The 18,642-nt window shown below is 35.4% G+C and overlaps 1 protein-coding gene across 2 annotated transcripts in view; it reads right to left on the bottom strand.

The window, feature by feature from the left end:
- Window positions 1-5,816: 5,816 nt before the first annotated feature.
- Window positions 5,817-18,642, bottom strand: part of ranbp3a (RAN binding protein 3a) — a 32,879-nt gene continuing 20,053 nt past the window's right edge. For both annotated transcript variants that reach the window (XM_077202745.1, XM_077202746.1), the window contains 5 exons: window positions 17,465-17,589; window positions 17,250-17,376; window positions 13,739-13,881; window positions 13,484-13,661; window positions 5,817-9,083 (listed from right to left, as the gene is read on the bottom strand). In XM_077202745.1, the coding sequence (XP_077058860.1) occupies window positions 9,034-9,083; window positions 13,484-13,661; window positions 13,739-13,881; window positions 17,250-17,376; window positions 17,465-17,589 (623 nt within the window). In that variant the 3' untranslated portion in view covers window positions 5,817-9,033. The remainder of the gene's footprint in view (window positions 9,084-13,483; window positions 13,662-13,738; window positions 13,882-17,249; window positions 17,377-17,464; window positions 17,590-18,642) is intronic.

Below are 18,642 nucleotides of genomic sequence, written 5' to 3'. Positions count from 1 at the left end.
CCAAACAATTCTTATTTTTTTGCTAACACTTTATTTTGATAGTATAGCATATACACTACCAGTCAAACGTTTTGGATCAAAAAGTCTCATCTGCTCACCAAGGCTGCATTAATTTGATTAAAAATACAAAAACAAAAAACAGTAACATTGTCAAATATTATTACAATTTAAAACAGCCATTTTCTATATGAATACATAGTAAAATGTAATTCATTCCTGTGATCAAAGCTGAATTTTCAGCATCATTACTCCAGTCTTCAGTGTCACATGATCCTTCAGAAATCAGTATAATAATGATTTGATGCTCAAGAAATATTTCTCATTCTTATCAGTGTTGAAAACAGTTATTTAATTTTTATTTCAGGATTCTTTGATGAATAGAAAGTTTAAAAGAAGAGCATTTATCTTAAATAGAAAGATTTTTGTAACAAGCACTACCGTTCAAAAGTTTGCGCTCAATTTTTTGTTGGGGGAGAAAAAAAGATCAATACTTTTATTCATGAAGGATGAATAAAATTGATCAAAAGTTACAGTAAAGATATTTCTAATGTTACAAAAGATTATATTTCAAATAAATGCTGTTCTTTTGAACTTTCTATTCATCAAAGAATCCTGAAAAAAAAATGTGCACATAATAAATGTTTTTTGAGCATCAAATCCTCATATTAGAATGATTTCTGAAGGATCATGTGACACTGAAGACTGGAGTAATGATGCTGAAAATTCAGATTTGATCACAGAAATAAATTACATTTTAAAAAATTTTTACACAGAAAGGTTATTTTAAATTGTCATAATATTTAACAATAAGACTTATTTTTTTATTTTGAATCAAATAAATGCAGCCTTGTTGAGCAGAAAAGACTTTTTAAAAACATTAAAAATCTTAACATCTTAACAATCTTAACATTAAAAATCTTAACTGATCGAAACATTTTGAACGTCAGCGGCAAAACATTTCAATGGTCCACAAGTGTAATCTGACATTTTCTATGTTATGTTTGTCAAATGTCCAAATCTCATTTTCGAACAGTTACAGTTGCTGCTGCTTTGCCTTCATGACAAAATTAAACTGATCTTTTGTTTTAGTTCTGCGTTTAGTGCTTCAAATTTATTGTAATGAAGGAGTTAAACAGCAGAGGATTTAAAATGACCAGATGTAACGTTACCTTAAAGCATGAAACCGAAATCTTTTCTTTTCTATTGTGACAAATGGCTTATCGTATACGACTAAAGAAAAACAGAAATTGACTGCATTGTTGAAAGTGTTGTCGTTTACTAACAGCTGCACTCGTTTCATATGATTAACAGGTTGCTGGATAAGAACAGTTAAAACTCATCTCGGTATTGGACAACCCAGCCCTCGTGCCATCAAAATAAGATTTGTCAATTTTGTATGTGACTCTATCAGTAAGTGGCAGATTGGAAGAAAATTACCGTTGTTTGGCACATAAATAAATGACGGATAGTTACATACGTATAATTGCCAACATTTTAACTTTTATGGTACACCTCAAACAAGGGAATTTATAGTAATTTATAGTGTTAATGTTAATTAGAAAGTCCACGAATGGCTTGGGTAAGCAGAGAATTCACAGCTTATATGGACCGCACGCCACTGATATATATATATATATATATATATATTATATATCGTCTAAAAAATTAGAAAATATTTGGACTTTCAAGCCACACTTTAAAAAATCGATAGCATTTAGGACCGCACAAACACACTTTTTAAAGAAACATTTGACAAGTTCAATAGATACAAAATGAAGAAAATAACATCCGGACTTCATACATCCTTTAAAAACACTTCAGGATCGCTGGCCTAGCATCATTTGTTTAGAAATGTCATTTGGCATGATAACCTGTTTATCAGAAATTTGAATCCATTCTTTTTGGGTGTGTATGTGTCCAGAATTGTCCAAATAGGGCCTCCGCATGAAATAGCAGTGGGCATGAACATTTAAATCTCTTCACTTAACCTGTAGTTTGTCTAAATAACAGAATGCAGCCAATATCTGTTATTATTCTGTGGCTATTTGTACACAAAGCCAACCGTTAAAGAGTTGCTGGTGTTTCTTCACCATGCAGTTATAGTATAAATGAAGCTATAATTAGTTTACAAAAAAAGCTTCCAAACATCCATTAACAAAAATAACTTGCTCAAAATGGCCTTGACCTTTAAAGCGCTCAAGCACGAGAGAATGGAAGAAAACAGTGGATCTCTTAAAGTACACAGACCTCCACCGAGTGGATACACTCCTCTGCATAACCATGGCTCTGTCATACTAAAATCAAGTTTAAAATGGAGAGTTTGTGGCTTTTAGTCTATTCTTGAGAAACTGAGATCATCTACCTGTATATGGTAGTGAACTTATAAAAAAAGACGAAAGTAATAATAAATAATAATTTTCAACGGATGTACACATTTATTACATGGCTCTCTGGAATACTATTAGTATAAGAACTATTATTCAAGCATTATTGGAAATAAAGCAACAAATTCTTAACCTTTATTTAAGACTGTTGAAAATCTTCTCAAACCAATTAAGGCCATTGTTCATTCCTCTGTTGACCAGTGTAACAAGTTTCTTCACTATTTCACTAGAAAGATCGAGGGCTTATACTAAGTCCTTTTACCTCTATCACACCAGTTGAGCTAAGTTGATATTCAGCCTTTAAATCCTCCGACCACTACCTTTTCGAACTTTGATATGGTTGGAGTCGATTTTATTATAAGTACAGTTAAGTCCATGAATTCAACTACCAGTATTTTAGACCCGGTTCCCTGCTCAGTTATTATGAACTGCCTTGCATCAACCTGCCCTCATATGACTTCGATTGTGAATTTATCATTGAGTTCTGGAAGTATTCCTCCAGAATTAAAAACAGTTGCCATTACACCAGTCCCTAAGAAGCCTGGTTGTGATGTTTCTGATTTGTCCAATTACAGGCCTATTTCTAACCTTTCTTGGCTAAAGTTCTGGAGCGTGTTGTGGCTATACAGTTGAATCATCACCTATCACTGAACAGTCTTTTTTAACCTTTTCAATCTGGGTTCAGAAAAGGCCATCGTACTGAGACAGCTCTATTGAGGGTTGTAAATGATTTACTTATTGCGGCAGATTCAGGTGCACGCAGTATTTTGGTCTTATTAGATCGCATAGCTGCTTTTGATACTATATGTCACTCTCTACTGCTAGATAGGCTTACTTAACGAATCGTGCCCACTTTGTAAGCTTGGGTAATTACAAATCTGACACCATGCCTGTTCGACAGGGAGTTCCTCAGGGTTCAGTGTTGGGTCCGATTTTATTTATTATTTACATGCTTCCTCTTAGGCAGATCATCAGGAAATATGGTCTTGGGTATCACTGCTACACGGATGATACGCAGATTTACATCACCACTAGTCCTGATGTTCATTGCTCATTAATAGCTTTGTGTAGTTGTCTAGCAGAGATCAGTTTATGGTTACAGACTTACTTCCTGAAACTGAACAGCTCCAAAACTGAATTGATGCAGATTGGTACAGTGGCGGCTACTCGTAAGGCCGAGTAGATACGTTTGATTGTTGACTCCAGCATGGTAATTCCAACTTCACAGGACCAGAATCTTGGTGTCATTTTTGATCCACAGTTAATATTGAAGCACATATAAAAATCTCTAAAACAGCTTTTTACCATCTGAGAAACGCTGTTCGACTTAGACCTTTTCTCTCTTTTGCAAACACAGAAAGGCTAATACATGCCTTTATTACAGCTAGGTTAGATTATTGTAATGCCTTGTTCTCTGGTCTTCCAGCTAAAACTTTGAGCAGGCTACAGTATATTCAAAATTCTGCCACCCGTGTGCTCACTCGTACTTCTCCTCGTGAACACATTACACCGGTGCTTTCACAGTTGCACTAGCTTCCCATAAATGCGAGAATTTATTAAAATTATTATATAAACATTCAAGGCATACATGCGACTGCACCAGAGTACCTTTGTGATCTCATTAGCCCTTATACACCACGTTCTCTCCGTTCTTCTAATTCTTTTTTACTACATCAGCCTTCATGTAAGCTTAAGACCATGGGGGAAAGAGCCTTTTCATACAAAGCCCCCAAGCTATGGAATGTGCTTCCTCCTATACCATCAGAAATGCACCAACACTGGAAGACTTTAAAAAGCTGCTTAAGACATTTATTTAAGGCTGTTTTTCTTTAATCGTTGTATTGCCCTTGTTGTTTGCTTATTTTACTGTAGCGTTTTGGGTTTAAGAATGGCACATTACAAATAAAATGTATTATTATTATTATACTCTATTTTAAAGTGCCCCCATTATGCTTTTTCAGATATAACCTTTAATGTAGTGTGTAATATAGCGTCCGTTTCATGCTAAACCGATCAAGATCATTGCAGAGGAATATTGTTTAGGTGATTATGCGAGTTGGGCATTGGCTCAGCTTTTCAGGGATGAATATGATGTTCTGAGGCATACAGAAATATTTGGAGAATCCTATATTTCAGATTTCTTGAAAATAATTTGCCATAAAATAAACCAGCCATTGAAATTGTCAACTATGAGTAGCATTTAGTCAAGTTAAAAAAAAAAACTTTCAGTTTGTATGTTCCCGTTTTCATTTAGTTTTAGTTCCTGATTCCTGTGTTCCCAATTCTAGTTTGTTTCCATTGTAACTTCTTATATTCACCTGTTTATAGTTTAGTTCCTTTAGTTCCCGTATTTAGGACCTTGGTTTGATTCTGCCCTTTGTCCTGTATTGTCTTTGTGTGAGTTGCAAAGCTCGTGTGCTTGTTTACTGCACCTACGATTTTGCTCCGTGTTGGATTGCCTTTGTTTCTGTAGCCGCTATTCAGACGGTCAGTCCAAATCTGACTGCTATCCGATCATATTTAGCAAGTGTGAATGGCAAAAACATAACATGAAATGTGATTTTTACAAATCATTTTTGAGCTACATTCATATGTGGTTTGAAATCCAATTTAAATCACATTTCTGAAAATCCGTTTTAGTCTGACTGCTCTAATCAGATTTTGCATGGATTTTACTACACAACATGTTGTAAATAAGACAACATCTGTATTGCAAGCCCCTCCACGTTGCTGTTGTTGTGGGGGTTTTTTTTTTTTAGGATGCACCTACCAACGCAATGTTATTGGCATAGAAACCATTCTGGAAAACGAAAGGAGGATTATCACATTTAGAAAATCACATTTAAATAAACTTGAATGCTGCTTCTCATATGCTTTCAGGGTGCGTTTTATCTCCACAGGTTGACGTTTTGCATAACATCTTAAAATTACCAAAATGATCTTTAATGTAGACTTAAGATTACTTAAGTATTCATTACTTCAAAGAGCTCATTGTTTCTGCATTAAATTCTTATATTGTTTAAAAGAATAAATTTTTCGCTAACTGTGATTTTGTATATGTACATTTCTGAAATATATAACTTAGACAGTTACCTCTGATAACAGATCACTCTAAATTGTAATATGGACACTTTCTACAAAGCTGCTTTGAAATGATGTGTATTGTGAAAAGAGCTATACACATAAATGTTAATTGAATTGACTTCTGAGAGTCTTTCCCAACTGGGAAATGGACAAATCATTAATGGCTCCTTACACTAATGGCATACCAACATTTCTGACCAATCAAATTTCTCTTGAACAAGAAAGCCTCCCTAATACCACCAGCCTTTGAATAGCAATGGCAAGGAAGCTGGCGCTGAGGTGTCATTATAGACCCTTTACAGAAAACTGCAAAAAGTACAAATATTTAAGGAACAATCAGACAGTGTAGAGATTGCAGACAAAGAAAAAGACTTTATGGAACAAAGGCGGTACAGGTTTCCAAGTGGCAGAATAACGTGACTTAGAAGCAGCATCATATTTCATATGTAAAATCAGCAGGTGTGTGTGTGGAAAAGTGAAATGGTCTGAATTATTTTTAATTTGCAAACATGAATACAATATAGAAAGAATACAATATATTCCATTAAAAAAGAATTATGGTTGAGATTCTGGAAGCATAATGGAGAAATAAAAAAGAAAGAGGAAAGAAAGACAAGATCATTTGCATATTCTAGGTTTGGGCTTTTATAATGGTGCAACTTGTCACATGGTTAATGGAAAAAAAGAAATGTCTATAACCGACCAAATATATGCCCACATTATTACACGTTTCAAATTCGTGGTTAACAAAAAGACAAACTTTTTCCAGTGAAGCCAACAGATGTTTATTCCAATAGCAGCCTAGCCCTTCTAAATGATCTTTAAACACTTCCACCAGAGTGAAATTGTATATTTAAACCACGAGACCAGTGCAGTTGAGTTGTTCTGGACCAGAAATAGCACCGGCATGTTCACAGTCTCTCTAAGGTCTATACAAACAACCCAAAAAAGACGGGGGGAAAAAAAGTGTGTCCTATACATCTGCTGCCTCTAACACACCGAATGTAAACATTTACAGACATTTACAGCAATCAAATCGCACTGAGCAAACATCTGTTTTGTAAACCTTTAGCCCTGCTAGTTTACGTGCTTTCATATTAATGGGAAAAATCTAACTGTATAGAAACACATTCATTCTGAAGCAGAACAACAGAATGTAATGCTAAAAGCAAAGCAAGTACAACACAAATATGAACACAAAATAAAACAGTCAAGTGCTGTAGTTGGTATAAACACTAAAACCTCCGCAAACAGGACAAAAATATTATTTAACTTTTAAACTGGCTAAATTTATAACAAAGGCCTATTTAGCATTTTGAACTATGTATCTACATATCTCTCGTTTTCATTTTTTAACAATATTTTAATTAAAGCGTATTTGAAGAGTATCCTACTATAAAACTACAAAATGTAACTTGTTCTCATCTGAACACATTTAGGTGAAAAACGCAATGAAGGATGATTATTTCAGCTCTTTCTTTAGTCTTGTTATCACATGCTACACCCCCTGCTCTTCCTGTACGTGAATGGCAGGATGGCGCAATGGATCATCGGCTTCAGACACATTACAGCATGTGTGTGGACAGAAACAGTCAGACAGTGTACCATACATTGTTGTCTATTGTAACATTTTGTGAATACGCTACAAGTGAGTACCGATCGCTGGCAGTGTATTAAGGATATTCAGCAGCAGAGTGGGAAAAGCCCTTCTTCGACTACATTGTGTGAGGCTTCTGTATGTTGTTTGGTAGTAATGCGCCTTACGAGTGATGCCTGACACACACTAGCTGACAACCCTGCCTTCTAGAACTTAAGATCAGGTTGTGCTTCTTCAAACTTTATAAAAGGGCAAAGCTTGCAAAAAATATCTAGGTCACATTCACCCTAAAATCAAAACAAAACAACAACAAAAATTATTACTTCTTATTAAAATTATTGTTATACAATTGTATGTATAACTGTAATATAATATAATACATCAATGCAGCCTAATTAGTATGTATAATATAATAGAATAGAATAAAATACAATACAATACATCAATGAAGCCTAATTAAAGGCCATTCATATGTTTTGTATTATTTTGATTATTTTTTGACAAATAAGCACACTAATTAAAGGTAGTATAACAAATACTACGTGACATGATGTACATTAAATAATATTGATTTTGCATTACAATAATGAAAATGCATTTTCTTTCAAATTAAAGTAGGCTGCTGAAAATTGAGGTTGGATGAATCTTATCTAGAAAAATAAGATCTTAACAAATGATTCGATTGATTTTAGTGTGAATTACGACCCAGACATGTTCCTTTGAGATTCAACCCAACAGGCCGGTTCGAAACGCTCCGCAATCACAAAGAGTGATTCCACTCTTTAAGAATAAAATAAAAATAGTCCAAATGTCAAACTAATCACTATTTTTTAACAAAATTCTTGTTAAATGAGACACTCTTTCACTAATTTAATGACAAAAACTCTTCAATAAACAAAATATGTTATATATGAAAAACACTGTAAATAGTATTATTGTAGTAACAGATAGTACAGAACCAATTTTATGATAATAATTAATGTCATCATTAATAAGACATTTTGCTATAAAACTTGCGATCCTAAACCATGTACAATACTAACTCTAGATATACAGGTCATTTTCATAAAAATATACTGTGTGAAAAGGTACTATTGCATTAAAACTGGAGGATAATTTACAGTAAGTATTTGTACAACTCTTCCTTTTGTCTGTTGGCGAGGTCAACCTCGGCGTGATGGTTTTTAAAAGTTGAAACGTTTTACCCAAAAATGAAAACCGTCTTCGTTTTACACACCCTCATGTCATGCCAGACCCATATTCTGTGAATTACTCCTATAGAGTACATAGAGCTTTGAAACGACAAGAGATACACAACAGAATTTTCATTTATGGGTAAACTTTTCCTTTAAGTAAACAGACTGAACAAATTTAATATAATATGAATAATGTAATAAATGAGGTCCACTTAAAGCTGCATTGTGAATGTTTCCGATTCTGAAATGTTTATATAACTCTCTTATCAAAACTCTGTTTAGATAAGAGCAGTCTCATGAGTGATCAGCTCTCTTTTAACATTGTACTGTTCTACAGCACTATATGAGCAAACTACAGAGTAAACTAAATGCTGCTTACGCATCCCATGACTCATCTGAAATCCTTCTGAGATCTAAAGTGAGGGAAGATTTAAACAGTGCAGCTGAAACTGAGATGGTTGGTCTCTGTGTGCACTGTATCCTGTTTCCACTTAAGAGGGGATGGAATAATTAAGTCTCACATAAACGAGTTATCACATTTAAGAAATCTTGATGCTTTACTAAAACACTAAGAGCCTCTCATTTTCATCAATATGATGACATTGAGTGTGTTACGTGTGCAGTCTTTTTTGCGGTTAAAAATGCAATAAATAAAACCAGCTGAACATGACTATAGTACACCTGAAGGAGTTTGGAGAAAAACACCTGCATAGTTTTTGAGCTGATCAGAGGGCTGCAGTGAGGCATTGTGGGATAGAAATCAGCAGCAGGCTCAGCACTGCGCGTCACCTGTGGATGAACACACACCAGCCTCTGAGTTACCTGGAAATAATAGACAAAACCGGATTAAATTTGCAAAGCACAGATTTAATATTTTATATAGTTTATATCTCGCAATTCTGACTTTTGTAATTTCGCACTTGCGAGAAAAAAAAAAGTACGAATTGTGAGATAAGTCGCAATTACCTTATTTATTTTTTTATTCTGTGGAGGAAAGGGAGAGATAAGTGCTTTACTTCTAGTTTAAAAAAAATGTAGGGGTGTAACGATATTCGAACCGAACCGAAAAACCGCGATACAGAACCCACGAATCGCGATTCTCTCATGGCGTACCGAACACGCCCCGCCCCCTGCTACCCCGCCCAGCCCTGGCTCACCGGACCTCATGTCTTATGTGTACACAACGAAGTCAGTTTTGTAGCCAAACCACCATTAACACCATACAATAGCAAGCCCCATATTTTGTTACTTTCGATAATAAGCAAGGTGTAATCTTTCAAATTCTGTCTATTTGATCACGAAATTCACTGGTTAGTTTGTCACATAGCTCAGCAGGCAAGTCATCCAAATGAACTCTTGCACTACATAAATGCACTACATTAGCCTATATTAGGCTATATTTTACTTAACGTGTTAATGATATCTTGGTTATTTGTGTAGAACATTATATAGAAACTGTGTCTATTCCTCGCTTAGTGAGGCCAAACAATAAATCTAGTGTAGGATCTAGGAAAAATCTTATTGTAATTAAACCAGAAAATCTAAATATCAGTGAACAAAAACAATTTCTAAAGCTAGGTCTTCTAAACATTAGATCGCTCACACCTAAGGCGGTTATTGTAAATGAAATGGTCACAGATAATAGTTTCGATGTACTTTGCCTTACTGAAACCTGGCTTAAACCAAATGATTATTTCGGTCTAAATGAGTCTACTCCACCAGGATACTGTTATAAGCATGAGCCCCGTCTGATCGGTCGTGGTGGCGGTGTTGCAACAATCTATAGAGATATTCTTAATGTTACTCAGAAAACAGGTCACAGGTTTAATTCGTTTGAAGTACTTGTGCTAAATGTTACGCTCTTAGATGTAAGAAACAAATCCATATTATCTCTAGCCTTGGCTACCCTATATAGACCTCCAGGGCCCTATGCTGACTTCCTAAAAGAGTTTGCATACTTTCTCTCAGATCTATTGGTCAATGTCGATAAAGCAATAATTGTTGGAGACTTTAACATACACGTAGATAATACAAATGATGCGTTAGGGGCTGCGTTTACAGATTTATTAAACTCTTTTGGGGTCACGCAAAACGTCGGTGGTCCCACTCATCGTCTAAATCATACACTAGATTTAATTATATCATATGGAACCAATCCAACTGATATAAATATTATACCGCAAAGTGACGATCTCACTGATCATTACATGGTATCTTGCATAATACGTACTGCTGAAATTTGTCATGTTGCACCACATTATAGACCAGGCAGAACAATCCTTCCAACCACTATAGATAGATTCTCAAATAGCTTACCTGATCTATCTCAGCTGCGCAGTGCACCCAAACAAACAGATGAACTAGAGGAAATGACTAGCAGTTTGAGCACCATGTTCTCTAGTACACTAGATATTGTTGCACCAATTAGATTAAAAAAGGTTAGAGAGAAAACTAAAGCACCATGGTACAACAGTGCTACGCATGCAATCAAGAGAGAAACTCGTAACTTAGAGCGTAAATGGAAACAAACTAATTTAGAGGTCTTTAGAATCGCGTGGAAAGACAGTATGTCACGTTATAAAAAGGCTCTAAAAGCAGCCAGGGCTGAGCATCTCCACAAACTAATAGAAAATAACCAAAATAATCCAAGGTTTTTATTCAACACCGTGGCTAGACTAACAAATAAACAAACATCACCAGAGCAAAATATTCCGTTACAATATAGTAGTAATGATTTTATGAATTACTTCAATGAGAAAATAGAAAGCATCCGACACACAATTGTAAATATACAATCCTCTATGATGTCTTATGATTCGGCCTCAATTATCGCCCCTCTGGAACAACTACACCGCTTTACAACTATAGGACAGGAAGAGCTAAATAAACTTATCATTGCATCTAAACCAACAACAGGTTTATTAGATCCAATACCCACTAAACTACTGAAAGAAGTGTTACCTGTAGTGGAAGAGCCTCTTCAATATTATTAACTCGTCTTTATTTTTAGGTCATGTTCCAAAAATATTCAAGCTGGCAGTAATAAAACCTCTCATTAAGAAACCGCAATTAGATCCAAATAACTTAGCAAATTACAGACCCATCTCAAATCTTCCATTTATGTCTAAAATACTAGAAAAAGTTGTGTCTGCTCAATTGTGCTCTTTCTTGCAAGAAAATGATATCTATGAAAAATTCCAGTCGGGATTCAGACCGCATCATAGCACAGAAACTGCGCTAGTTAAAATTACAAATGATTTACTTTTAGCTTCTGACCAAGGCTGTATCTGTGTTCAGGGACAGGCATTAAGCTGGTTTAGATTGTACTTATCAGACCGTTACCATTTTGTCTGTTTAAATGGGGAAAAATCAAAGATAACGTCAGTAGACTATGGAGTGCCACAAGGATCGGTGTTAGGCCCTCTGCTATTCTCAATATACATGCTGCCACTTGGTAATATTATAAGAAAACATGGAATTAATTTCCACTGTTATGCTGATGACACTCAATTATATATCTCATCACGACCAGATGAAAACACTAACTCATCTAAATTGACAGAGTGTCTAAATGATATAAAATGCTGGATGACGTGTAATTTCCTGCTATTAAATTCAGATAAAACGGAGGTACTACTTATTGGTCCAAAAAACTACCCACAAAATCCCTTACAATACAACTTTAATTTAGAAGGATGTCCTGTTACTTTGTCAACTTCAGTAAAAGACCATCGCGCTCTTTAAGATCACTAAATTCGAGGCTTCTGGTCATTCCTAGGATATCTAAGTCCACTAAAGGAGGGAGGGCGTTCTCGCATTTAGCTCCTAAACTCTGGAATAGCCTTCCTGATATTGTTCGATATTGACTCAGACTCGCTGTCCCAGTTTAAAACTAGATTAAAGACGCATCTCTTTAACCAAGCATTCACTTAATGCTTAACCTTTAATACTACTGCTGAATCAGTTCGAATGCATTAACATTATGAACATCAGCTATGCTAATTATTTCCCATCTGCCTTTCTGCTGTTATCTCAGCGTTAGGTAAATAGCGTTCGTCAGCTCCAGTTTGTATCCAGCCTCTCACGGAGACTTCAGATGCCCCAACGCCTGTGAAGAGACGACTCGACGCCTGTGAAGAGACGACTCAAAGCCGGCGATATGTTGTGCCATAAATTAATACATGATTAACTAACTGTATTTTTCTATGTACATTTCCGAAATGCACTTTCTGTAAAGCTGCTTTGAGACAATGTGTATTGTGAAAAGCGCTATACAAATAAATTTGAATTGAATTGAATTATTTAATGTATGATTAAAATATCTTTCATGAAAATGACAGCAACTGTGTAAATTATTATATTTCAATAAGGAATTAGAGTAAAAATACAAGTTAATGCAAAAACCGCCTTATGTTCAGTTTACTTGTTTTCATACAATGTGTTGGGTGTTGATTATTATATCAAAAAAAATAAATAGCATCTCAATTTAGGCTAAATGTCTAGGCTCTGTTGTTAACCTTAATGTTATAGTAATGTGCGGACTCCCTATATAGTTTAAGTTTACAGCATTAGCAGATCTTTTTTTTTTTAATCCTTGCGTTTCAACCCGAAACGTTTAATTGTAATTGAACTAATTTAAAGACAGACACCATTTTTTCATTAAACCACAGTTTAAAACAAACAAAAAAAAGCAATTTTAGCTTTCTAAAACCCACCTCACCCCCACCCCACCGAACCGAACCGAGACGTTAAAACCGTGGGAAGAACCGAACCGTCAGTTTTGTGTATCGTTACACCCCTAAAAAAAATTTAGTTTAAAGTTTGTGAAAGCAGTCTCAATTCATGAACTTCAAATTTCCATTTAAGGACAGTAAAATCTCTTGTTTTATGGCTTTTTCCTGCATATTAGTTAGACCAAATGACTTTGATTTGGTGGACAAAAAATATATATTATTATTATTATTATTAATTGTTATTATTACTATTACAATAAGAAATAAGTTTTTTTTTAAATCACATCAAACTACTTAAGGTTTTTTTATTATTTCATTTTATTATTTATTATTTGATGTAAGAGTTGTATTTTTTGTGTTTTAATAAATTAATGTGGACAAAAAAGGATTGAATTTTTGCTGCTTATGGTAATCTATGAATACATTTTATGCTTGATTTTACAAGCACATTCCACAACCACAAGCTCAGAATTTGACATGAAAGATTACCTGGATCAGGCGTAGCCGCTTTGGGGGGCGTGCGGGACTCGTCGTCGTCGCTGAAGTGGATGACCTCTCCGGCGGGGAGATCCGGCTGGCCGTCAGACTCCTGACCCCCAATGCTTCGCAGCGCCAGGATACGATGATGCAGGGCTGCAAAGAGCTGGGCAGCGTCCTTAGAGCTGGACTGAGAGATGAGATTAGACCACTTAACACTCACTGTTCACAGCCTCTCATTACGGCTATAGGCCTCATCATTCTTACAGATATGAGGAAGACTTTGACGCCCTGCTCGTCTGTGTCCATGGCTGTTATTCGGAGACTCTTCTCGCTGGCTTTATCCACCTGCATCTGAGGCCAAAGCTTAGTGTTGAGGATCACTCGAAGACTTCCTTGAGTCCGCATGACTGCAAACCACAAACAAACCCCAGGATCAGCTCTCAGTAAACAGAAACACTACGCCGTGAATGAATTACATTACACCCATGCTCCTTTTAATCCTTGTGTCTGACAAACATGTTTCATGAGAATTTGTAGCAAAAAAAAAGTTTCACAGGCCGGTCGGTATATAGTAAAGATCAATTATATGACCAGTATTTGGCCATTTTGAGACTACTGGCATCAGCCACTGACTTGAGCAACCATGGCGTATAAAACAGAAGTATTAGCTCCCCCTTGTGACAATCTGCAGACAGCTTTGTCTGTAATGAACATGAGATGTTTTTGTACGGTGGCCCAGTAGTGCACAACACAACAAAATTTAAAAAGCAAACATAAGTTCACAGCACAGCGAAATTAAGCCACAACACAACGGAAAAATGTTCAACACAACGAAATAAAGCCGCAACACAGTGAAAATGTTCAAAATCCAAAGCTTGATAGTATGGTAACACTTTATTTTGATAGTCCACTTTAGACATTCAACTAACTATAAGTAACTTTGCAGCTACATGTCAACTAACTGTCATTAGAGTATTAGTAGACTGTCTGCTTAATATCTGCTAACACTTTATTTTGTTGGTCCCCCAATAGATATTCTACTGACTATAAGTAACTTGGCAACTACAAGTCAACTTGTTCTCCTAACCCGTACCCTAACACCTAACCTAACAGTCTACTGACAGTCTACTACAGCCTACTAATACTCTAATGAGAGTTAGTTGACATGTAGTTGAAAAGTTACTTATAGTTAGTAGAATGTCTAAAATGACTATCGAAATAAAGTGTAACCGATAGTATTGGTAGTAGACTGACTTACTACATGTGACTTTTTTCCAAGACCTCCCTTCATGTATTTACAGTAAACAATTACAGAATCCTACAGAATATTTTTTTTATCATGTTGTTTCAAAGGTAGTAGTTCCTATTAACCAGACTGACTTAGAACAAGTGAAAATAGCTCCCTGTATGCACAGTACACAATTCCTTTTTTATAAAAACATTAGGCCTACAGTAATTCATCTAAAGTTTTTTCTTGTCATGCCCCAAATCTTGTGGTATGTTCCTAGTGACCAGACTGACTTATTAGAGTTGAAATTGTGCCAATACCTTCCTGTAATTCTGCAATTCACCAAATGGTGATTATATTATATTATAATAAATTGTACGTTTTAACCACGTGGTGGAATTGCCAGACGTTCCCTGAGCAAGCGCGTCAAAGCATTCTCGCTATAATTCATGTAGGTGAATTTGAAGTAATATTTTATGTCGATATACAGTGGTTACACACTGTTAAAACTAATCGTGGTATTGATATATTAAGACTGCCGACTCTATAGAACAGTGGCATGGAAAACTAACTTTACCGCGCTCCGAGAGCCCGCTAGTGGTCGTGAGCATTTCTGTTGTGTTGTGGCTTTATTTTGTTGTATTGTACATTTTCCGTTGTGTTGTGGCTCATTTCCGTTGTGTTATAGATTCATTTGTTTGTGTTGTGAACTTATGTTTTCTTTTTACATTTCGTTGTGTTGTGCACTACTGGGCCACCGTATTTTTGAATATGTTCAGAGGTATCAAAAGTATTCACATTCATTACTCAAGTAGACGTATAGACAGGGGCGCCGCTAAGGGGGGGGGGGGGAGTTACACTTATGGGGCCCCCAGAGATCGATTTTATTAATGGAATGGGTGCGGTAGGGGGCCCAACCTCATATTCTTTCATAAGGTCCAAAATATCTAGCGGCGCCCCTGAGTATAGATACTAGGGCTTAAAAAAAAAACTTCTGTAGAAGTTGAAGTATCAACTCAAGCTTTTTAATCAAGTAAAAGTACTGGTTTCAAAATTACTTAAGTATAAAAGTAATGTAAGGAAAAAAATGCCATTAAGGACAAAAGCTTAGGCCACACCACAGGGGCCTATAGTGCACTACCCCACCTCCTCAAAAAAACATTTTCTAAAGGCCATAATGACTATAATGTTATATTAAAATGTTAATGTTGAAAAATTTGGGATGCACTAGGCTACCTGTTTCAGCCGCATATATGCCCATTGAAAATGAACGCATTTTAGTACAATGCACATACATTAAAGAACCATATATGTGTACTTCTGAGCATTAATGTCCTTGCTGGAGTGTGACGTGATCTGTGTCATGTGCAGGTGCGATGGATCGCGTACAAACCAATAGGGTGTCGGAATGTTATACGTTTACACTTTTCATCCAACCACAATCAAATGCACTCTATCCGGATGGTGCGGTTTATCTGGATAGTTGTTGTTGTTGTTTTTTTAACGATGACAAGCCGGAATGAAAACAAGCCAAAATGAAATAGGAGTAACAAGGCTATTTTTAAAATGTAAGGAGTAGAAAGTACAGATAATTGCGTGAAAATGTAAGGAGTAGAAGTAAAAAGTAAGCTGAAAAATAATTACTCCAGTAAAGTATGGATACCCAAAATTTCTACTTAAGTAAGGTAATGAAGTATTTGTACTTCATTACCCGACACCTCTGAATATGTTTAATGTATTTTGCATAAATATTGTGTAAAAGGAGCATACAATAAATTTCAGCAGTTTTGTGCATTTCATGTGCTCACTTTAAATTGTTTTGAAATAATAGTTCAAATGTTTGGGGTCATTATTTTTTTTTATATTTAATTAATGATTTTATTCAGCAAGGACTACCAAACTGATTAAAGTTTTCTATTCATCTCAGAATCCTGAAATAAAAAAGTATCACCATTTCCACAAAACATTTAAGCAGCACAACTGATTTCAACATGGATTTCTTGAGCAGCAGATCAGCATAATAGAATGATTTCTGAAGGATCATGTGACACTGAAGACTGGAGTAATGATGCTGAAAATTCAGCTTTGATCACATGAATAAATTACATTTTAACATTAAAATCAAAAAGAGTTATTAGTTGTTTTAAATTATAATAATATATTATATAATATTACAGATTTTACTGTATTTTTGATTAAATAAATGCAGCCTTGGTGAACAAATTACTTCTTTAAAATACGTTTTTAAAAAATCTTACAGACAGCAAATGTTTGAATAGTTGTGTATATCATAAGACTAAAAATACAGACCTACATGTATGAAGAACATTTTTTAATTTTAAAACTCCTTTTGTGGTTCAAGGAAGCAAAAAAAAATATCCTGGAATGACATGAGTACACGATGACAAAACTTTAATTTTTGAGTGAACTATTTCTTTAAATGTCAGTCATTGGCCATTTAACTCTGGCACATGTCCACTATCAAAATTCACAGTTAAACGTAAAGAGTGAAGGTGATTCGACCAAGGCCTTTTACAACATCATTACCAAGTCTGGATTGTAAGGTGCCGTCATCCGCTGTCGCTGATGTCATGTCATTAAGCCTGAGCACTCCACATCCTCTCTCCACCCACGACTGAGACGTCATCTCAAACACAAACAACTTACACTGCATCTGAAAACACACAGGACAGTGCAGCATCATCTTCTGTTTTCATCAAGCGCATTTGCATGGATCAGTTGCGAGAGCTGCTCTCTCTCACCTGCAGCACGTTGCTCTCAGACTCCTCTCCTGTCCTGACCTCCACCCGCTCTAATAAACACTTCTGAGGCTTGTGTGCTTCATGTCGCGCCGCCGACTCCTCCAGAGACTCTTTCATGTTGTCACCTACAGCACATTAGAGAGTCACATTAATGATTTAGTGCAGTGGCTCCTAAACTGTGGTGCAAGAAAATGGTCATGAAATGGTAGAAAATGTAACTTAGACTACCAGAAAAAAGTTTGGGGTCATTAAGAATATCTTGTTTTCGGAAAAAAATATTTTTTTTATTCAGCATGGGTGTGTTATAGTGATCAACAACACATTGATCAATGTCGCAAAAGATTTATATTTCAGATAAATGCTGTTCTTTTGAATTATTATTATTATTGATAATAATAATAGATGTTTCTTAAGTAGCAAATCAACATGTTAGTATGATTTCTGAAGGATCATGTGACGTAAAAGACTGGAGTAATGATCTGAATATTCAACTTTGATCCCAGGAATACTTTTAAAAATGTATTAAAACATAAAACCGTTATTTAAAAATTAATTAAATTGCACAAAATTACTGGTTTTACTGTACTTTGGATCAAATAAATGCAGCCTTGGTGAGAATAAGAGGAAAACAGTATATCAACTAGTATACGTTTACATTTTCTTCTATACTTATTTTTCATTTTTATATTTTTATTGGCTGAGCTTAAATTAACATGCTCACTGCATGCTGTTACACTATATTTTGAACGTCCTGCTACATTTGTTTTGAGGGATACAACTTTATATGAATGTCTCAAGGCCCATGCTCGGTTTTATAATTGTGTGCTCTGTTGTTGTTTTACAAAAGAATGAATCTTGGTTAACCATACTCTTAGAAACATGTCAACCTGAAATCAGTCTATTGGTAAAAAACAAAATTGTCCTGTTTTTTTTCTTTGTTATTTTAATATGTTCCTTGAGGTTCACTTGTAATTTCCAAGATTTTTTGCATAAAAAACAAATGTTTATACACAGACAAGATTTTTTAACCCTGATTCTGACCCTCTGTCTAAAATGATCCGTTTTTAAGGGGCGGCTCCTTTAAGGCTTGTCAGTACAACATCACTGCATAGGAAACAGTACCACTGTTGCTGTTGCACGCGAGTAAGTGTATTGAAAACTTTATCCATATAAAACAG

The sequence above is a fragment of the Siphateles boraxobius genome, unplaced genomic scaffold (genome assembly GCF_051911475.1).
Source record: "Siphateles boraxobius isolate OS27281-9 unplaced genomic scaffold, OSU_SipBor_1 5, whole genome shotgun sequence".
Lineage (NCBI taxonomy): Eukaryota > Metazoa > Chordata > Actinopteri > Cypriniformes > Leuciscidae > Siphateles > Siphateles boraxobius.
This window is presented reverse-complemented; position numbering and strand designations above follow the sequence as displayed.